The sequence below is a fragment of the Aythya marila genome (assembly GCF_965140915.1).
Source record: "Aythya marila genome assembly, chromosome: 2".
NCBI lineage: Eukaryota > Metazoa > Chordata > Aves > Anseriformes > Anatidae > Aythya > Aythya marila.
The window spans coordinates 67,014,251-67,037,702 of NC_139043.1; the positions used below are offsets into that span (position 1 = coordinate 67,014,251).

At 42.1% G+C, this 23,452-nt stretch overlaps 1 protein-coding gene across 11 annotated transcripts in view; it reads right to left on the bottom strand.

Annotated features, from left to right (window-relative positions):
* Positions 1 to 23,452, bottom strand: part of ARPP21 (cAMP regulated phosphoprotein 21) — a 207,028-nt gene that overhangs the window by 24,204 nt on the left and 159,372 nt on the right. For all 11 annotated transcript variants that reach the window (XM_082754978.1, XM_082754976.1, XM_082754985.1 and 8 more), the window contains one exon: positions 20,249 to 20,375. In XM_082754978.1, coding sequence (XP_082611104.1) covers positions 20,249 to 20,375 — 127 coding nt within the window. The remainder of the gene's footprint in view (positions 1 to 20,248; positions 20,376 to 23,452) is intronic.

Below are 23,452 nucleotides of genomic sequence, written 5' to 3' on the forward strand. Positions count from 1 at the left end.
CAACATGATTCTTCTCACAGATGGCAGCAGCCCATGGGCTGCATTTCTAGTATGACAGATAGAGTGAGTTGTATAAGGCACCAGTATTTAGCAAAAAAAGGTTTAAAAAAGAACAGATTCAGTATCTTCTTTCTCGTACCATCCTTCTTTAGAAGGATGTTAAACAAACCTGTTGAGCAAGGGTAAAAATTCAGCTGACGTAAAGTCCCCCCAAATGCTTTTAATATCTTCATTTGCAGGAAGACTAAGGCAGTTCCTTAAGGTGCACTCACACCTAATGAGTGAAACCTGACTCCTTAAGGTATCTCACACGTTTACTTGACTTGTTTCTCTTTTCAGCATCCAGGACATCCTACCCACTCTAACCTGCAAGCTGTATGGACTTTGGACTAAACAATGGGTAGCTGGGAGTCCTCCTTTAATTTCCATAAATAACTAAATAAAAATCCCAGATCCAAATTGCTGAATGCAAAGATGAACGAGGTACTATTGAATTTACTGAAGTTCAGTCAGAAATTAACTGCTAGCATATCTTCCAGCATCCCTCCTGTTCCACCATCAGCATAGTTTGTACAGTGAAGTCCTACCTCTCAGTGCAACTGGTCTGTCACCAACACAATAACATATGAAAACCAGGCTAGATCACATTTCTAATGACAAAACCTTACTGAGATTTTCAAATTACTACAGTGTTATAAAAAACGTGTTATCACTTCTTTTACCTCCAGATTAAATATCTCCAGACCAAACATCTCCAGATCTAAAGATTTTGAAAACAATAACAAAAAAGTTAACGCTCCTGTAAAATGGATATCCAACATGAGGTTCTTCTGACTTTCATTTTTGTGCTTAATAAACTAACACCACAATATTAGTGAAAGGAAGAAAAGAGAGAGAATATGCAAGACCATTTAAGGTGAACTGTTTTGGTTTTCCAGTCTATTTTTTGTGTAATTTTTTCTTCTTCCTTCATCTCAGCCTTCTTTTTTGGCACTCAATAGCTACCACTGGTGTATTAAAAATTTAACAATCCTACAAAAAATGTGAAATATGGGATTTCTTTTCAAAGCCCATGACACCCTCACTCAGTTAAGCATCCCAATGGGATTGCTACAAAGCAATACAACCACTTGCCTCACTGGAGACTCAGACCTTTTCCCTCTCATTTTCTATTTGATAGATGTACTGAGTCTGTTCATTTACAGGAAAAAACTCAGGAAAAGAGTTTGTGCTGATTAATTATGGCCTGCTCAAAAATGGTATTTTGCTAGTCAATTAGAAACAACCCTGTAAGGCAAATCATATTTCCATCTGCCCACACCTGTTTCTCCAATAAATCATATCACTTCACATTTACACAATAGGCCATATTCTTGCAAAAATGAGCTGTCTAATGCATTTCAAAATGCCACTGCAAACTCATATAACATTAATCAGGACTGAGTAGAAGGAGCAGACAAATCATCAGACTAATTGTGCCCTCCTCCAGGCTTCAAATTGGACGGAAGACTGATTTTGTTTTGAGGACTGAAAAGATTCAGCCCTACCACACACTGCTAACCTGACTACTACTACTCAATAAAAACAAATAGCTCTGTACTTCCACTTTCTCCCTTATAACATGGCAAGTAAATACTCCAAAAAGAGGGAAAAAAGGGGGTGTGGGGGCGAGAATACCATTTGTACAAGCTACAGTTTGTTAATTAAGTTCTGTCAAATTGATGCATATTCTGTCAGCGTTTTTAGCTATTTGATTAGCCTCAAATTTGCAGAGAGGAAACAAGGAGTGTATGTGCAATTATGCATTACATTTATATTTTACATTTTATGAAACTAAAAAGTCTCCTCAGTTTAGTTTGTAATCGATCTATACATGTAGCTTGCTCTGAGCACCTGGACATAATGCATAAAAGCAGTTAAGCTTTTATCACTGCAGTTTCTACCATGGAAGTATAAATGATTTACTGCAGACATACGTGTATAGTGTCTCTGTGGAGTTAGTGGAACCAGCATGCAGACTCAACAGGAGTTTGGACAGCGCCCTACAAACCCACAGCTAGTTATGTTTCCCAGGAATATTTGTTGCTCTTTATATTGCAAGACTATATTTATAGAGACAGAGATGGGTGATTCAAATAAAAGCAGAATATTTGTATTATTGCACTTAGGAATGTTTTCTTCCTTGCTGTAACCCTTATAAACTCAAAAAAAAAAAACAAAAAAACAAAACAAAACACCTCACTGTTAACATCACTGCTCTCCCAGAACTGTAAGCCAAGAGGTTTGGCTTTTGGTTTAGGCTCCAAGCAGATGTGAAGAATCCTATTGTGGTAGCACTTTTCTTTAAACAACAATAAATATATATCCTGAGGCGTCTCACACGGAGCCTTATCTGTGTGCTATGGAAACAAAAAATATTGTTATTACCGCTGACTGAAGGTCAGTAAGATCATGGCAGGCACAAAAATGGCAACTACAGCATGAGCATTCAGTTGTTCTTTTTCAACACAAGAATTAAGGGACTGCAAATGAAGTCTATCAGAGGGTAACTCCGAGGAAAATAACCCCAAAGGATGGAATTCGTTGGACAAAATGCAGCTAAGCTATAAAATGTCTTCCCATGAAGTACTGTGGATACTAGAAAATGTACAAAGGCTCAAAAAAGCAGCTGGCAAATTCACAGGAAAATATCTACTGAGGGCTACTAAGTATGGAGACAAGAAGTACTTCAGCAGCATACTGCTCATAACTGGGAAGGTTTCTAAAGAAATGTGACCATGTGCTTGATAGTTCTGCTATTCTGCAAAACTGCTGCTATTTCTGTCACTGTCGAAGAAAAAAGTATTAGGCCTTTTCCCTTCATCTGTTATGGCTGTTCTTATTTTCCGTTCAACAACAGTTGCTTTTCTTTCCTTCATATTATTTAGGAAGTAGTCACAGCAAGTCAAAAACTACACCTGGCATCCACTAACAAGCTACATGAGGCACCATGACATTGACACACTCGGTATCTGCTAGCAGCAGAGCCCTCCCAATAGCATGCACAAGTGCTCCTCCACTTGGTATTGAGGTTATCCAGTTCCTGGCTTGGAGCTCGTGGGCGTCAGTCAACAGACACAAGCATCTAACTGAGGAGTGCAACGCTAAAGATGCTGAAGGGTGCAATGCTGGGATGTCTACCAATACTACCCTAGTATCAGTGAAAGACAGAAATGAACACTAAGGACTGCGATTTGGGGGCTTGGGCTGAGGGTGGAGGATGCTTAGGGATTTCTCGTAAACAAAGCACTTTGCAGGGTTTTTTTTCTTGAGCGAGGACAACAGACAAGCACTGGTTTTGATAACGATCAAACAGAAACAGTACAGCCTGTGGAAGAAAGTGTTAGGAAGTTGCTTGTGGCTTCACATTTTTATGGAGCTAGCCAAGAGCTTGAACAGATCTTGTCTATTGCTCCAGAATGCCAGCAAGTAGAAACATAGTAGAAGAGAGTAGAGAAGATGTAGAAGAGATCTTTTACTTCCTTTTCCATTTTTTCCCCCCACATCCTTTGACTCTACTTATCAAAGAACCCTTGACATAGCTCCATGACGAACTGGTGACCTAGGACATATATGCTTCATCAATACTTTCGTTGCCCAACTTTCATTGAGTTGGTAGAAAAGCCCCAAGGTGAAGCAAGATTAGCAGTGCTGCTTTGAGATGCCTAAGGTATGCATGGGAGCTGTAAGGAGCAGCAGTGTGGTAGCTGCACGGGCAGGAGAGAGGCTGCAAAAAAAAAGGATCTCTGACTTGTAATGACAAACCTTCAGTCTCCTTAGCAGCTCATCAGAACAGAGTAAAAACTTTATATAACATGGTATCACTGAAAATCTCATGGAAGGCAGCACAGATGATATGGTGCCCTGTGTCAAGAGCAGAAGATTAGGTGTTAGACATGCATACATCTTAGACATCACTTTCTCTCTCCATAACATAAACCCGATCATCATAGACTCTATATGAGCTATAGTTGCGAGAGCACAATAGTATTTCCCTATGCCAGCACTGCAATACAAATAACATCGCTCATCATTTAGTGATAGGTTGGGTAGAGAAGGTGCTTTGTAAAACCCAGTTCCACTCTTTTACACACAAATCAGAGACAAATTCACATTTTCTAGAACAAAGGACAGCAGGCAAAGTAATTCAGAATTCTAATTCCTCTATTACATGATATAATTCTATTTCACCAAATTAGTTTTGCTTTGCAATGTAGCTGCTTTTATAATTATTTATTGCCCAGCTTAAGGTTAAGTGAAGGAACAGTCTCAACTGTGATCCTGTTTAAGCCCTTATTTTTCACAGTGTGCTACAAAAGATTAATTACTTTGAATTTCTCCAATGAAGACAGAATGAAAATTGCCATTTGATCCAAACTATTAACACAACTATCATTTTGAAGTAGCACATTGCTTTTTATAATTTAATATATTTCCCCTCTTTCACGTATGCTTTGTACTTGGCAACCTTAAAAATTGAATTTTGGGGGGTTCCTTTGTAGGATCTGAAAAAATCCAGTCTTTTGCATTTCTACAGACTCAGAACCTGATGAAAGGTAGTGCTCAACAATAGGCAAACTGGAAATTCAACAATGTTGTGCATATGTTATTGAAGATGTTCTGCTTTTACCAGCAAGCTACTTGGAAGCCCCAAGGACAGTGCTGAAGCATATAAATTGTTTTGATAACACAGACTGACAAAAAGAGCAAGGATACATATATATAGCCTAAATAACTGCTTGCTCAGAAAAGGCTGCACTTTTTTTTTTTTTTTACCTTTTTTTGTTTGTTTGTTTGTTTTGAAGTAATGCCACAGGACCGAGATCTTTCAGAGATGCTTTATGTTAACATAATTTGTGTTGTCTGAGTCATTTATAACTGGACAGGGCTGAAGATAAATATATATATAGCCTAAATAATTGCTTGCTCAGAAATGGCTGCATTTTTAAAGTAACTTCTTCAAGCTAAGATGTTTCAGTGATGGACTTAATTTTAACATAATGTGTGTTGCCTAAGTCATGTAAAATGGGGTGGGACCAACAGTAAATAATATTATATTCTTGTGCTTTCTTTACTTAGATTTCTATCATGTTTGTGTTGTCCAGACATATGAACCATTAACACTCAGTCCTGCCACACTGATGTGAAAGCTCAGCTCCCTTTTTTTTTTTTCTTTTCACTAAATAGTCACAGCACACTGATACAGAAATGACCAGCAACACACAGAAGACCGCTGTTATATGCAGGGCAAGTTCACTCACTTACTATGGTTGTGGGTTTTCCACATACATAGAAGGCCATGACTAAAGATGATGAAAAAATTCAAAGACTTGCAAAAAAAAATCTCTTCACATTGATACACATGGTTTTGTGCACAAAAGGCTCTCAGCACTAGCTGTAGCCTTGAGTATGATAATTGTTATTGCACAGATTGGCCTCTTTTCCTTTCCTTAAGCACTAGTGTGATGGTACACAAAAGATTATATTTTATGGAGACAGTAGGATCCTTGGCACTGCATTGAAAATGGAATTTAAATTAAACACAAAAACGGAGAAGGAAAATCAGTGATAAAATATTTATAATCTTAGCCCCTTCAGATAAACCAGGATAAAAGCTCATTTAACTTCTCATTATTCAGGTAGGGTTGGTTTGGAGATTCAAACTTCTACACTATAGAAATTTCTAGGTTAAAAAGAGCATTTTGTAAAAATGAATTTAGTTTCCGCATATTAAGTAATGTACTATTTGTCTCTCCATCCTGAAAATAACATTTCTGATGAGGATTTAGTCACGTCTCACTACCAGCACATAAGCAGAAACAGACAGAAGGTCTGAGAAGTATCAACCAACTTCTACTTCGTAAAGGCTGTGTTAGTTCTGGAGTGAATTAACATAAAATTACTTGTATTCATAGCTAGGTCTCAAGACTGGCAACAAAGGCTGAGTAAAGAATCACCACTTCCCCTTCTCAATCTACATCCTATTAGCCAAGAGGGAGTCCTCAACAGAGTCTGCAGCAAGAAAACATGAGTTTATCCTTATCGTTCATAATGATAAATGCCAGAGATACCCACTGGAAATGAAACCTCAGCAGGGACCATGTATCACTAGTAATAATAGACATAATCAAGCTGTTGTTAGAACCAGACACTCAGACAGCAAATTCAATTTTTTTATTTTGTGTCCATTAACAATGACAGCTACCAGCCATCATGCATTACAATTAGCTCATGCTGCAGGAATGCTCTCTGGTCTGGTGTGTAATGAGCAAACTGCAAAGGAGAGCAGGACCTGGGGAAGAGGTGAAGAACTGCTGGGAGAGGCAGTACATATCCTCGCCTGTTGCTAAGGAAACTGGCTCCTGTCTTTGGGAATACTCTGGAGGGCTGCCTCATTAACACAGCCACATTATGAGCGTTATTTCCCATCACTCGCAATTACCACAATCACATAACAATGCATGTAATCTATGTATCTAATGGTGGCAAATCAAAATGAACAAGTCCTTGCTATTGTAGGGGGCCAATGTTCTTTCAGTTTCTGGGATATAATTCTTGAGTTCCTCTGGTCCATGACCAGCTCTCTCTCTCTCTCTCTCTCTCTCTCTCTCTCTCTCTCTCACACACACACACACACACACACCTCCTTCCTCAGTTCTTCCATCTAAAAAAGTATCCTGTTCTGTTAAATTTTACAGCTATAAAATGTGTTTCAATTTTTTTACATCCTCAATCAATAGCAACCATAAGGCAAGTCTCCCCTCTCCTTTGCAGTGCAGACCTCTGCTGTACAGTTGGAGTATTCCTTCAGTCATTACCTTAGACCCCAAAGCCCTGCTACATTTCTCCATCCTGTTGCATGCTTTCATCTCTGGGAAAATTACAGAAAATTTGAGCCCCACTGCCTAGAGACCTACCATGGGCAGCATGCTTGAAGCAGAGCTAGAAATATCCTCTGCCACCCCATAAAGCCCTTCTAGCATTTCTGTCAACGGTGGGACTCCACTTGTTCTAGCAATGGCAAGATAGTTTCAGAAAAGAAAAAAATATATGAAAAAATTATTTTTTTTTGCACTACAGAGCTACAATATAAGCCTCTCAACTACTCGCTGCTGGAAAATTCCATTGCAAGAAGTGGAAGCACTGTGCACTGATCAAAAACAGAATTAGAAATAGAGATGACTTTCTAGCGAAGGAAAGACAAAAATACAAAGATTCTTTGTAGGTATTGTTGAATATCTCAGAGCATTCCCTACATCTTAACATGGCGTCTACAATTTTTACAAGGGATATTTCAATGTCCTATCCACTGCACAATGCTGCCAGAAATCTCTTCTCTCTGATTGCTCCTGTACTTTAACAAGTATGACATTAATACATATTAATTCACTAAAAACTATGTATACCTTAGTCTGAAATCCTAGCAATGTTGTCAGAAATTACTTGGATTTTAATTAGAGCTACAGAAGTTGAACAAAATCTGAGAAACTTTGAAAGAAAACCTCCAAAATGTTTGTCTTAAGATTTTTATGGCTCAAGTCTAACAGAGTTCTCTTCCCTCAATATTTGCCCTCTTTTGGTGTGAATGCTGAATAAATGAGTCATTTGAAAAGAAACAAAGCTTTTCAACAAAAATGATTTTGCCTTTTAATTTCAAAAATCTCATACGCTAGAGGGAGTGTAGTAGTATTAATTCTGCTACTAATTTCAATTACAATTATTCTGCAAGGCTAAATGTTTGTTGATTATTGGACCAGCATTATTGCTTAATGTCAGAAGGACAACATGACTTTGTGTTTCTAAGACTAGAAATTTAAAAATTTGTAAGCTTCAACCCTGGTTAAGCCAGCCACTTTATGAAAAAAAAAAAAATGAAATATTTCTTCACAGTCTCCTCCACCTACCTAAGGAAAGTACTGTAAGAAAGACAGAAAATGCCCCTGAACAGCACAGATCCTGGTGATAATTTCCCCATCAGTGAACAATGTGGGTTAAGACCCTCTAGGGCCAACCAAAGCATGTAGGTTTCTCATACCAAGGGAATGCCTACATTTTAGTGTTTGGTTCCAGTTTAAGTTAAAGGAGAAGGTCTCCTTCTTAAGATGTGATTTATGCGCTCTCCTTCCCTCTTCCCCCTGCCCCCCAAAAAAACAAACAAACAAACAAAAACACACACACAACAACAGCCAATAACAACAAAAAACACAATACAAGCCTGATCCCCAAGATTTGCTACAGACACTTTGCACAACACACCTGCCTGAAATAAGTCCTTGTGGCAGCTGGCAGGAGGAGTGCTTAGGTCTATATCACAGATGGTCATAGTCTGAGATGCTCACTGGTGTCAACATGGAGTCACTTGTAGGTACAGGCAGAAAGGAAACTCTAATTTAACCATAAAATACTTAGACAAAAACTGTCTGTATGGATCACTTCAAGATCACAAGCTTGAGCCTTCACCTCCTAGAGCAATTGCTACAAACTCTCCCTTGATTTGGCCCTACCATTTAATAAAATGATGTGCAATTCCAAAGCATTACACCAATGTTACTGGCACAACACTTGAGTGTCTAAAACTGTAGGGCTACGTCCATCCTGCATCCTGTTCCTGTCATGACTCTTAATATGAGAGAGAGAGAGAACCCCTGCAATGCTTTTCCGGATAAGCAGTATCTGCTGAAAAACAGAGCATTTGCATTTCTGGTTATTAAACACAGATGGACACCTTCAGTACAAATTTGTTTCAATAATGCAATAAACTATTACTATTGGAAAAACAATTTCTTTAGATAATTAGATACTTAAATTTGAAGTTGTTTATGTTTATATAAGCACAGAAATTATAGATGGAATTATGCAAACAAATTTATTGTGGACCATGAGCTCCTGTCAGGCTGCTAATGAAGGTAGAAAGCTACAATCCTTCTTTATAAGGTTCTGTAATGACCATGATACAAACTAATCTTTCCTTTAGTGCTGCATATTACCCTCCTCCCCCCTTTTTTTTTTTTTTCCTTTTCATTATCTGTTTAGAGTGACATATGCTTTCAGAAGACAAAGAGGATGAAAGAGACTTGAAGATAGCACTCTTCAATTACACTGACACCTAAATTATTAAATTAAGCAAAAATTCAGTATTTCATTGTCAATTTGACTCTGATTTGTAGTTAAGCAAATTTACATATTCTGTTAAGGTACATTTTGTCTTTGCTTAAAACTTGTTTTGGAGATGCATTAGAGAGACAATTACCTCTTTTTCCTTACTGGAAGCTGTAAAAGCTAGTAATAGAATCTTCCATCAGAAATCCTACTTTTCCCCCATGACAAACGTTTGCTGTTTACACAATATTCATGGCACTTACTAAGAAGGGACTCTGTATCTGGGCAGTATTCAGACACATACCTTCCTCACACAATATCTTCCTTCTGTCAAAGGTGAAATTATACACAATGAACTACTCTGCCTTTAGGAAAGAGCAGAGATTTCCTAAGCAATCTGAACATGCCGGTGCTATCTGGACAATGAAACAAGTTATAACGTAAACATTTGTTGATTCTCAAACATATGAGAAATCCTAAAACCACTATATTGATTGCAGGAATTATAGACCAGCCAATTATGGTGAAAAGAAACTAATTTTCTCTGGATATATGACAGTGTAAACTTTTGGCTAGATGATATTTCAACCAAATACTACAGATCTTAGCTTTAATTTACTCAGAAGATGATCTTCACTACTGATGGAAAACACATGCCACATATTTTTACTTTACAACTGTGCATCAAGGACACTGCCTTTTAGAACTACAGCCCAAACAAGAATCTAAACATGATTTTTCCACAAAATTTCTATTGCACTCAGAAATAATCTGCAACACATGAGACAGGCATACAATAACGAAGTAGAGTGGGAAAGATCATGTAATTTGTTGCAGCTTGCTCATTTGTGAACAGCAATAACAGTTATATATCCCAAAGTAATACTCATGTACTTATCCAGCTCATCTTTATGAAGCACTTAAAAATCCTGTAAGTGCAGAGCACTTACTATAATGAAAGTAAATACAGACACACAGACATAAAATAGCCCGTTGCTGATTTCTTCTACCATAGTAAAATGCAAATCATTACTGACTTATCAATATCTCTTTAAAAAAAAAAATCAGCCACGAAAACTAGGATTGAAAGCTTTCAGAACTACCAACATAGAAATAACTGCTGAAAATGGAAATACTGATGATGTTAGAGATGTGATTTATAGAGTACAGTGAGATGAGAATACAGAGATACTATATAATTCTGAGTGGTTATAGTATCGTGCATTGCTCACTATATTAAGTATCATCTGTTATAACATGCAGAAATGAGTAACAGCAACATACCCAAATACTCTGAGAAAGGACCACAATGCTTTTGAGAACAGTCATCTGAGAAAAGCCTAAGAATCCACCTAATGTGTCCTATGTATGTCACGGTGTGACAGATACTGTCTAGAACCCAACCCCAGCTCAGTAACAACACCTGGAAAAAGTGTGCAGTGCACAAGACTGGACACAAGAATTGTAAAGAAGCAGTACAATGAAGAAGAGCTATGATGCTATCTATGTCACCAAGTGAAATACAAGTGAAATAGTGACTGGCCGAGCTTAGAGGGTGGTGATCGGTGGAGTAGAGTCTGGCTGGAGGCGTGTGACTAGTGGTGTTCCCCGGGGGTCGGTGCTGGGTCTGGTTTTGTTCAACATCTTCATCAATGACCTTGATGAGGGAATAGTGTCTGCTCTCAGCAAGTACACTGATGACACAAAGCTGGGAGGAGTGGCTGACACGCCAGAAGGTTGTGCTGCCATTCAGCGAGACCTGGACAGGCTGGAAAGATGGGCAGGAAGAAACCAAATGAGATTTAATAAGAGCAAGTGTAGAGTCCTGCACCTGGGAAGGAACAACCACATGTATCAGTACAGGCTGGGGGACAACCTGCTGGAGAGGAGCTCTGAGAAGAAGGACCTGGGGGTCCTGGTGGATGACAGGTTGACCATGAGCCAGCACTGTGCACTCATGGCCAAGAGGGCTAATGGGATCCTGGCGTGCATTAAAAGGAGCATGGCCAGCAGGTCAAGGGAGGTGATCCTCCCCCTCTACTCTGCCCTGGTCAGGCCTCACCTGGAGTACTGTGTCCAGTTCTGGGCTCAGTTCTGGGCTGGTACAAGAAAGACAGGAATCTCCTGGAAAGAGTCCAGTGGAGGGCCACAAAGATGATACGGGGCCTGGTACATCTTCCCTATGAAGAAAGGCTGAGAGACCTGGGTCTGTTCAGCCTGGAGAAAAGAAGACTGAGAGGGGATCTCCTCAATGTATATAAATATCTGAGGGGTGGGGGACAGAAGGATGTAGCCAACCTCTTCTCAGTGGTTTGTGGGGATAGGACAAGGGGCAATGGCCACAAGATAGAGCACAGGAAGTTCCGCACTGACATGCGAAAAGTACTTCTTCACGGTGAGGGTGACGGAGCATTGGAACAGGCTGCCCAGGGAGGTTGTGGAGTCTCCTTCTCTGGAGATATTCAAGGCCAGTCTGGACGCCTACCTGGGCAGCATACTCTGAGGAACCTGCTTTGGCAGGGGGGTTGGACCCAATGATCTTTCGAGGTCCTTTCCAACCCCTACAGTTCTGTGATTCTGTGAAAAGCATTTCTGTTTACAGGCTATGCTACCACATCAAACACAAACACAAACACACCATTTTTGTCTGGGTCCTGAAAAGAAACAAATGTAATTCAAATGGAAAAGGTTTCTATAAAATCTTCATGTACAACAGATGTACCAAGCTTCTGCCAGAAATGTGTCAGCTATGTTCTTATACAAACCCCTGCTTAAAAAAAAAAAAAAAAAAAAAAAAGTAAATACAGAGAAAAGTTCTCATTCTTCTCTCCAAATGATTTATTGCTGTCAGAGCTCTAATCTAATTTTAGGTGAGCTCATCTTTTTTTTCTGCCCTGGAGACATTTTAACTTAATATTACTCTCCTTCCAGAACCATGAGAGAATACAGACACCCTTAGCTACTACAGATGCTGTACTGACATTTTACTTCTTCTGCTTGCTGTAAAAGTCATCAATATCACTCTGCTCCTGCAGAGACCTTTTCTAAGAAAAATGAAAACAAATTGCTTGGCTTTACATCAAACTTTGACCTCTGCAGCCCGAAGTGGGAAAACCAAAATCTGAACTCCTTGCTGATGCACAGAGTTGAAAGCTTGCAAGAGCTCCTCTGAGCAGGCAAATTTTATTTTAATAAAATCATTGTCTAAGCTTTTCCAGGATGATGCTGCCTCCCTGTTCACACCTCCATAGGAGCCACTGAGCAGGTACGGGCAGCCAGCATGGGCTCCTGTGGGCTTGCTTGCCTGTGCTGCAGCTGTCCTTTCCACAGCAGCAGCGAGCAGCACCAGGTCTTCAGGGAAACCATTTCTCCACTCATCTTTTCCATCTGCCTCATTCCCAGCTGTTGCCCCTTTCCATCCTGAATATTCTTGACCTTCACTCTCTTTCACAGGCTCTATTCTCCTTAACATCTCCATTCTCCTGCCCCTAGTTATCTCTGGCACAAGCACAGGCTGCTTTATGCCATCCTGGAGCATGGTAGGGAAAAAGCAGTCTCAAACACTCTGTGATTCCTGTTTTCCACTCAAGTACAAATTTCTAGGAAGGTTTAGAAGTGTCTTCCTTCTTCCCTTCCTCCTTTCCTTCCTCCCTCCCTTCTTCCTTCCCTGCTTCCTTCCCTCTTATCCTCCTGTATTTTCCTGTCCTGGTTTCTGAAGGGAAAAAAAAAAGTGCTTACCCTGCCACTTTTCCTTGAACCCTCATAGTAACTTTCTGAGCTCAAAGCTGGTAGCACAATGAAAATCTAAATTGATTCAGCTAAAATATTATGCCTACTTGAGGGAGCCGCCAGGGCCCGGCAGCCCTCGTGAGGGAGGCTGACGAGGCGAAGGCGGAGCCAGCAGCGCCCCCTCCCCGGCCGTTCAAAAGCTGCCCCTAGGGAGCGCGGCGACCAGGGCGGGCAAACAGGGCGTGGCGCGTCAGAAGGGAGTGGCGCGGCAGTTCGCGCAGGCAGGGCGAGCAGGAAGGGCAGAGCGCTCCCCCTGCCCACACGAACACCTCCTTAATGACAGCCGTTAGCTAGGCGATAATGGTCTCCACCAGGCACAGTGCGCTCTCCAGGAAGTCGGTACACACCTAGACCGACTACCCGTTAAAAAATGCAGCCGTTCAGGTCACCGGATGCAGGGAGTGTCTGAGCCTGTTGCTGCCATCGGCGGGAGGCAGAGAAACTGCGTGCATGAGGTGCGAGCAGGTGATTGACCTGGTCTGCATGGTGGCCGAGCTCAAGGAGGAGGTGGAGAGGTTGAGGGCCATCAGGGAGTGTGAGCGAGAGATAGACTGTAGGAGTAACTCCCTGCAGGGCCTCAAGGGGAGGTACCGAGGTGAGACTCCTCAAATGGGGGTGGACCCCCTGCCCTGTAGCTGTCGGGCAGAGGGAGGGGATCTGGGAGTTCAGGAGGAATGGAAACAGGTCCCTGCTCGACATCGCAGGCGACGCCCTCCCCTTCTGGCCCTGCATTCCCAGGTGCCCTTACACAACAGGTTTGCGGCCCTGGAGCTCGACAGACCAGTAGCTGAGGAAGAGGTAGCAAGTGTTCCCAGGAGGATGCCTAGGGCAAGAAGTTTGACTCCATGCCTAAGGACTGCCTCCATCAAGAAAGACAGGAGGGTTATTGTTGTTGGAGACTCTATTCTTAGGGGAACAGAGGGCCCAAGTTGTCGGCCTGACCCTACCCGTAGGGAAGTCTGCTGCCTCCCTGGGGCCAGGGTCAGGGACGTTGCCACGAAGCTTCCCAACCTGGTACGCCCCTCTGACTATTATCCTCTTTTGATAGTCCAGGCGGGCAGTGACAACATTGAAGAGAGAAGCCTGAAGGCTATCAAAAGAGACTTTAGGGGGCTGGGTCGGTCAGTGGATGGAGCGGGAGTGCAGGTGGTGTTTTCGTCCATCCCCACGGTGGCAGGGAGGGGTACAGAGAGGACACGGAAAGCCCACCTGTTAAACACGTGGCTCCGGGGCTGGTGCCAACGCAGAAATCTTGGGTTTTTTGATCATGGGGCACTTTACTCAGCACCTGGCCTGATGGCCGCAGACGGGTCCCTATCTTTTAGGGGAAAAAGGATCCTGGGCCAGGAGCTGGCAGGGCTCATTGAGAGGGCTTTAAACTAGGTAGGAAGGGGGATGGGGCTGAAGCAAGGATTGTTGGGGCTATACCAGGGGGAACAATGGCAAGGCCGGAGGATAAGGCAATGGCCCAGCTGAAGTGCATCTACACCAATGCACGCAGCATGGGTAACAAACAGGAGGAGCTGGAAGCCATCATGCAGCAGGCAAGCTGCGACTTGGTTGCCATCACGGAGATGTGGTGGGACCAGTCTCATGACTGGAGTACTGCAATGCCTGGCTATAAGCTCTTTAGAAGGGACAGGCAGCACAGAAGGGGTGGTGGTGTGGCTCTCTGTATTAGAGAGTCTTTCGAGGTTGTAGAACTCGAGGCTGGGAATGACAAGGTCGAGTCCCTTTGGGTTAGGATCGGCAGGGACAACAAGGCTAGTGTCCTGGTCGGGGTCTGCTATAGACTTCCGAACCAGGATGAGGAGACAGATGAGGAATTCTACAGGCAGCTGACAGAAGCTGCGAAATCGTCAGCTCTTGTACTCGTGGGGGACTTCAACTTCTCTGACATATCCTGGAAGCACAACACAGCCCTGAGAAAGCAGTCTAGGAGGTTTCTGGAGAGCGTGGAAGATAGCTTCCTATCGCAGCTGGTTAGTGAACCTACCAGGGGTGGTGGCCCGCTAGACCTTCTCTTCACAAACAGAGAAGGACTGGTGGAGGATGCGATTGTTGGGAGCTGTCTTGGGCAGAGTGACCATGAAATGGTGGAGTTCACTATTCTTGGCGAGGCCAGGAAGGGGACCAGTAAAACCGCTGTATTGGACTTTCGGAAGGCTGACTTTGAGCTGCTCAGGACACTGGTTGGTGGAGTCCCTTGGGAGGTGGTTCTGAAGGGCAGAGGGGTCCAGGAAGGCTGGGCGTTCTTCAAGAGGGAAATCTTAATGGCGCAGGAACGGTCTGTCCCCATGTGCCCAAAGACGAGCTGGCGGGGAAGAAGACCAGCCTGGCTCAACAGAGAATTGTGGCTTGATCTTAGGAGAAAAAAGAGGGTTTATAACCTTGGAAAAGTGGGCAGGCCACTAGGGAGGACTTTAAGGATGTAGCGAAGCTGTGCAGGGACAAAATTAGGAAGGCCAAAGCTCATCTGGAGCTCAATCTGGCTACTGCCGTTAAAGATAACAAAAAACGTTTCTATAAATACATCAACACAAAAAGGAGGACTAAGGAGAATCTCCAGCCTTTACTGGATGCGGGGGGAAACTTAGTTACAAGAGATGAGGAAAAGGCGGAGGTGCTCAATGCCTTCTTTGCCTCAGTCTTTAGCGGCAATACCAGTTGTTCTCTGGATACTCAGTACCCTGAGCTGGTGGAAGGGGACGGGGAGCAGGATGTGGCCCTCACTATCCATGAAGAACTGGTTGGTGACCTGCTACGGCACTTGGATGTGCACAAGTCGATGGGGCCGGATGGGATCCACCCAAGGGTACTGAGAGAACTGGCAGAGGAGCTGGCCAAGCCACTGTCCATCATTTATCAGCAGTCCTGGCGATCGGGGGAGGTCCCAGTAGACTGGCGGCTAGCAAATGTGACGCCCATCTACAAGAAGGGCCGGAGGGCAGACCCGGGAAACTACAGGCCTGTCAGTTTGACCTCAGTGCCAGGGCAGCTCATGGAGCAGATCCTCCTGAGAGTCATCACGCAGCACTTGCAGGGCAAGCAGGCGATCAGGCCTAGTCAGCATGGGTTTATGAAAGGCAGATCCTGCTTGACGAACCTGATCTCCTTCTATGACAAAGTGACGCGCTGGGTGGATGAGGGAAAGGCTGTGGATGTGGTCTACCTTGACTTCAGCAAGGCTTTTGACACCGTCTCCCACAGCATTCTCCTCAAGAAACTGGCTGCTCTTGGCTTGGACTGGCGCACGCTTCATTGGGTTAAAAACTGGCTGGATAGCCGGGCCCAAAGAGTCGTGGTGAATGGAGCCAAGTCCAGTTGGAGGCCAGTCACTAGTCGCGTCCCCCAGGGCTCGGTGCTGGGGCCGGTCCTCTTTAATATCTTCATCGATGATCTAGACAAGGGCATTGAGTGCACCCTCAGTAAGTTTACAGATGACACCAAGTTAGGTGCATGTGTCGATCTGCTCAAGGGTAGGAAAGCTCTGCAGGAGGATCTGGATAGGCTGCGCTGATGGGCTGAGGTCAACTGCATGAAGTTCAACAAGGCCAAGTGCCGGGTCCTGCACCTGGGGCGCAATAACCCCAAGCAGAGCTACAGGCTGGGAGAGGAATGGTTGGAGAGCTGCCAGGCAGAGAAGGACCTGGGAGTGATGGTGGATAGTCGGCTGAATATGAGCCAGCAGTGTGCACAGGTGGCGAAGAAGGCCAACGGCATCCTGGCTTGTATCAGGAACAGTGTGACCAGCAGGGCTAGGGAGGTGATCGTCCCCCTGTACTCGGCTCTGGTGAGGCCGCACCTCGAGTACTGTGTTCAGTTTTGGGCCCCTCGCTACAAGAAGGACATGGAGGTGCTTGAGCGGGTGCAGAGAAGGGCGACGAAGCTGGTGAGGGGCCTGGAGAACAAGTCCTACGAGGAGCGGCTGAGGGAGCTGGGCTTGTTCAGCCTGGAGAAGAGGAGGCTCAGGGGCGACCTTATCGCCCTCTATAGGTACCTCAAGGGAGGCTGTAGTGAGGTGGGGGTTGGTCTGTTCTCCCATGTGCCTGGTGACAGGACGAGGGGGAATGGGCTTAAGTTGAGCCAGGGGAGTTTTAGGTTAGATGTTAGGAAGAACTTCTTTACTGAAAGGGTTGTGAGGCATTGGAACAGGCTGCCCAGGGAAGTGGTGGAGTCACCATCCCTGGAAGTCTTCAAAAGACGTTTAGATGTAGAGCTTAGGGCTATGGTTTAGTGGGGACTGCTAGCGTTAGGTCAGAGGTTGGACTCGATGATCTTGAGGTCTCTTCCAACCTAGAAATTGTGTGATTCTGTGTGATTATTTATGCAGATACTCAATAACTCTATCAGGCTTGATAGAGAGATGGAAACTGCAAAGATATGGTATTTCTGATGCTTAATAAAAATCAGTAACTTGATGGAGAAGAGGCATGTCCAAGCTCCTTTCCGCTACTGACACAAGGTTGCAGCATGAGCTAGCAGTTATTGCTCTATGCAGGTGCCACCACTCCCCCTGCTGCAGTGCCAAAACACCATCTCCTGCTCAGCAAGAATTGGGTGTGAGAGGGAGCTGAGAGTGTGGCATCAAAGGGGTACTGAAAGAGATGAGGATTATTGCAGGTTGTACTGAGGCCACAAGGCACATGGAGCAAAATGTGTGGGGAGGCTGACAGGATGTGTGATGGGAAGAAAAGCAGATTCTGTGACACTGGGTGGAAAACTACCTGAAATCATCACCAAATCACTCCTTTGGTGTCTCAGTGCTCACAGCAAACATCCTGCAGCAAGTCTGTTGCATAAATAATATGCTTTCATATATATATATATATTATTTTGATATAAATTATACAATGTTTTGGAAAGCTAATTATTTTCCAAACACCAAGGTATATAGTGGTACATAAATTCAAAATGATCATTCCACATTCTTCCAAGTGACTGACTATGACCATCAACATTACAACCTAAACAGTCCACAGACCCAAGGTGCTCCTGACACTCTCCAATTCCTGTCCCAGGAACAGTTTTTGACATTGCAAAGTTGTATTGGTTCAGCTAAAACATTATTTATGCAGATACTCAATAACTTCATTGACTCTGGTCAAAATTGCAAGTCAAGTGCTTGCAAACAGAGGGAGGAGGGAGGATGGGGAATGGTACTGAACAAAACACCAGAAATGAAGGGTGAAATTCACTTTGCTGTAAAAGGTGTAGTTCCTCTTCTTGGAGGTATGGGGCTGTGTAGAACCCCATCAGCAGCCACAACCTGATGGGACATGGAGAATAACTTCTCCATTCTGGTGCACCTACTATAAGGTGACCCAACTAAGGAGCCTATCCTCATGACTTCACCCTTGCACCATACCTCAAGAAAGACAACCTATAGGAACCTCCAAACTGCTTCCTGGCATGCCTATCACATGCTCAGACAAGGGTTATTTGAAAGGATTTATCTGAGTCCAAAGGAATGAAGCAGCTTGAGGAATTTGTTCCCAGTCAAGTCTCAAGATCTGAGAATAGCTAAATGCTTACAAAGGCCACACCAGGGAGTCTAAATCATAGTCACAATGTTTTCATTTTAAAACTAGATAAGAATAATGTTTCAAATTAAGCAGGCAGCTGAAAGAACGAATTGCAGGAAAACACCAATGCTCTAGAGATTTTACAGTCTTCTTGACTAATATTTTCCAAACATATGTGGAAAATGATGCAGTAAACACAGAAACAAAATTAGTATTTGCATCTTTGCACTGTCTGCACTCAAATGTAATGGCTACCATGCTACTATGTATCTTTAAAATTATGACTTCCTCAAGATTAAATAGCTGAATTGTCTCCAGAACATCACTTAAGTATTTCAGATCATGTTTTTTGCACTTCATTTACCATAATCCCCACTATGCTATCGATGTAGTATTAAACTGATAAATATGCTTTTATAATAACACAGTAGAACCAGATGTCTTATAAATTGATTTACACTTAGGTTCAAAGATCCAGTATATTGAGGTAATAAATATGGTGCCAGACTGCAAGGCAGGAGAAGCTAGAAGAGACAGATGACCTTTGTACAATATCTCACCTCCTTCTATCTCAGGAATGTAGAAATACAAAGTTATGAAAGCAGACGCTGTTAGCCACCACTGACACTGACCAGACCAACACCAATTTTATTAAAGCATAGATCAGCATTTTTATTTATTTATTTATTTTTAAGTAATCAATTGCTTAGTTATAGCTGTTTGTTGTGTCTTTGCTTTCCTGCCTGCCTGAGAGAACATGAACAAAATTGTCAGCAGTTACATTACAAAGACAGGGTAACAGGCTGGATGACCCCATAAGTCTTGTTTGCTTCTTCTGTCTGGGCTCTTGACTTGCATCTTAAAAGGTTTTCGTATCAATGCCTTTGCAGGAACATGCTTTGCTATTCTGAAGACTTTCTTTTAAACCCAGACAGAAAGATGAATGCTTTATCCTACCCTGCATGTCTGTAATTGCAGGCCCTACTGGGAAACAAAACCCCCTCCTCGGGGTTACTGTTTGAGACACTCTATGATGGAAGGTGTGCTCTAAAGGAATAGACAACCAACGACTTAAACAAAACCCTCCAAAACCAAATGAGCTGTTTATTCACCAGAAATGCAAGGATCCTTTCACAAGCACAGCCCTTGTCCTCCCCAACATGCAGCCACCCAACTCTATGTCCCTCTTACTCTGGTATCATCAGGAGTAGCATGCCACAGCAGGAAAAGAGACCGGTTCACTGTGAGACCTGCTACTCACTCTCTTACAGTGTAACGGCCCCCCTTCCAGCCGCACATCCCTGCAGGTACTGGTCCCTCCGGCTGCCAACCACATGGGCCACCGCACGGCTCCCCAGGCTCAGGTAAAGCAGAAGGTGGTGGAGCACAACCATGACAAAACACAGAACTGGCCTGGTCTGCAGTGCTGCAAACCTCTGGCAGAGAACTGAAACATGTCTTGTTTTACAAATGATTTGAGAGTTTGCATGATGAAGGACAAAATTGCATGTAGATGGCTTGACTGCTCATGTTCTCTGTGTGCCTGTTATGTGGCGCACTGACACTGAGGACATGGCACTGCATGCAGGATAGCAGTGGTGGAGAATGCAATCTCCATTCTTCCACTGCTTGGTACCTCCAACAGTTTCCCAATCTTTAATTTTAATCATATTTTCAAAGAAAACTCATCAGCTTTCTCCTATACTGTTCAAATTCAAAAATAAAACACAACCAATAGGTTTCACCAGTAAAATGCACTGCGAGTAGCTGAAGAAATGAGTAGCAGATATAAATACCTGCTTGCTGTGCAGCCTGTGGGATTTGTTGACTCCTCTGTGCATTGTACTGAATTGAGGCAATGGGTCTGTACTGCTGAGTTGTTGAGGTAGGGTACTGACCAGATGGGTAATAATACACTGACATCTGCAAAGAGAGAGAGAGAATAGCAGCTAACTACATAATCAGAAACTCAAAGACTTACAAAACCAAAACCGAAAAGGAGCAAGAGTTAAAGTAAAGCATATTGGTAACAGTTATCAAGAGGAGAGACTTGCTTCATGGCTCTTCAAGCTCTGCTACTTGTATTCAGCTTTGCTAGGAAAAGGGTTGTTACCAAATTCACTCGCAGATGCTTTCAGAAACAGATAGAAAAAAGTTTTAATTAGAAGAGAAACATACAGAATGCATAAAAAAAAAACATACACATGTATACTAAAGAAATCATAGCAAGTATCAAATTCTGCAGAAAAATGGATGCAAACAACACCTTCCATTATCAACATAATATGCATAGACAGTGAACTGAACCACCAAGTGAACTCTGGAGGAAATGATTAGTATGAAGCAAAGAATGGCCTGGACTAAAAAATATAGATAGGTGAGAGAGAGGGGGAAAGATAGAATCCATATGCCTGTAATCCTTGTATGAAACTATTATTAAATTCCCACTTTTAATAGCTACATTCTTCCTTACATGAACGTTTCCCCATAAAGCTCGTTTTGCATTTAGTGTGCAAAAACAATCATAGTTTTTTTCTTGCAGGAGCTAAAGGAAGGCATTGATTCAGCAAGTTCTGCAAGGTGGGCTTCTTTTTATTCTGTTATTATTACTATAGAACAATTCATTCTACATCACCTTATGGTGTAGCTGAATGTGAAGTTTGAGGGCAAATGAAGCTAAGGATTTTTCCTGTACATGCTCTATCACCGTTACTGAGAAATCTGTGCTAAACAGTTTTCAACTGACCCTTAGCAAGTTCAGAACACTCAAAATTTTTCATTTTCATCCACAGTTGATTCTTCAGCTAATTTATAAAGTTCAGAAGCTTATGGTACCAACAAACTGCAGAGGAACATGGGCTTTAATGATATTTCTCATGACTTCTGCCAAGTCTGTCAACATTTCTTTAAAAATCATTAAATAACTTTCCTTGCACATATCATTTATCCTACTCAGACACATCCATGAAGCTATACAAATGCTTTTGTTTTTTTCTTACAAAACGTAGAACTATTTTTGCTACTTTTATGTATATGTAGAGAATGTTCCTAGAGGAGTTCATTTGTTCTGATTACCCATCAAGGAAAGAATTAATTGAGTAAAGGTAACTGCATTATTTTGTATACAGAGAGAACATTGTAAAAGAGATCAGAAATTTTCCTAGATACTTTGTCAGATGAAAGAGAAAAAGTACAGATTTAAAAAAAAAAAGAGGAGAAAAGGGCATGCATGGCTAATTGGGCAAGCAAATGACTAATGAATAAGCATGGTAGAAAAGGTATCAGAATCAACATAATTGGACCAGTTGATATTGGCGAAGAGAACACCCCCAAACAGGCTGACAATCAATATCACCTGTCAGTCAAGAGGTTGAATACCCATTCATTTTGCAAGGCTTATTAATTTTCTCCTGAATCAATGGAAATCACATAGCTCACATAGCGCCCCCTCCTTCATTCCCCCCCATACCCAATAGTATCAGATAGGTTCAAACCAATATGAAAAAGACAAGAATGTTTTGATTGGAAAATGCTGTTAGCTATCCTTCCTCATGAGGACACCAGGTGAGACCTAATGGCTGTAACCTGTCCTTGAGTCATTTGTTTTCTTAGAGACTATAGTAACAAAATCAAAATGCCTTGTAAAGTGGACAAAAATAAAAAAACACAATGAGTTTGTGTCTGTGCAAAGAAAACCCAGGAAAGTAGACACAGACATTTAGGGTGCAAATCTACTCTTTAAACATCATAGCAGTATAAATAATGGATCAGGACAGTTTAGTGTCATAAACTCATGTGGAAACCTGACTGCTCTCAGCAAGACTCTACAATAACAGACTTGAAGGAGGTGAGAGGACTCAAGCTAAGTCAAGAAATATAGCTGATCCTGTCTGGGAGCAGAGGAACAGATTAGATATAATCTATGTTGTTGTTGTTATCATCATCATCATCATCATCTTAATCTCCCTTAAAGAATTTAAATTTATTTGATTTACCCTCCACTTCCTCATTTTCCTTGTGCAGACAAGACTCTAGATATTTGAAAACACACAAGTATGTGTGAATTCTCTCTTGTGGGAGGAGTGTGTAACTATAAACTTTAAAACATAGCCTAAAGAGCAGAAATTTTGAAGTATAGTTTTGAGGTTTAGTAGTTGAACATGCACTTGTACTGAAACATTCCAGGTGTATTTGGATTTTACTATTTTTTTCATCACATATTAACTTTTCAGAATTAGTCAAAAGGTTTTCTCTCATCTTCTGAATTCATTGTAATGTAATACATTTGTTATACACCCCATTTAAAACCTTATTAGAGTGCAATCTATCACCATGAAAAATCTTAGTGGTAGGAATATTGGGTAAAAAATCATTCAATTTCAAAAGATTAATGGATGAACTTGCTACTAATCACACACACACATCTTGCAAATAAGAGATCAGATGTTAAAAGAATGACTTGGTGTAAAATATAGACATGGATAAAATAGGTCTTTGGTGATTGGGGTCTGGAAGGCTTCATTTTCATTTATCTTGAGTACATCTATATTTCAATAGGCGAAATATTATTTGTCCTTTTTGATATTACTTAGTGAACAGTGAAATTAGAGGGACTGCAAGTAACAAGTACTGCTCACATTGTCCCCTCTGACCCTCCTGAATTTTTCAGCTTCTCATTACATCAGCATTACTAATATCTCGCTTACATGCTCTCTAACAAAAAACACTATTTCTGTTGAAGCCTACAGAAATGCCAAATTACATTTGAATTGCTTTCCTATGTGAATGCACAGTCTAATCCTGGACCTTTAGATAGTATAACATTTACAGAACTAACAAGTTTTCACTACACTAACAAGTATGCCAAGACAATTATTTGATTATCCTAAAAAAAACTGCCCATCTGAGACCATAACCTAGATGCCACCTTCTTTAGCCTAAAGACGTTACTTTATGATTTTAATCACTGACATGATAAAAAAATCCCCCCTCTGCACTAA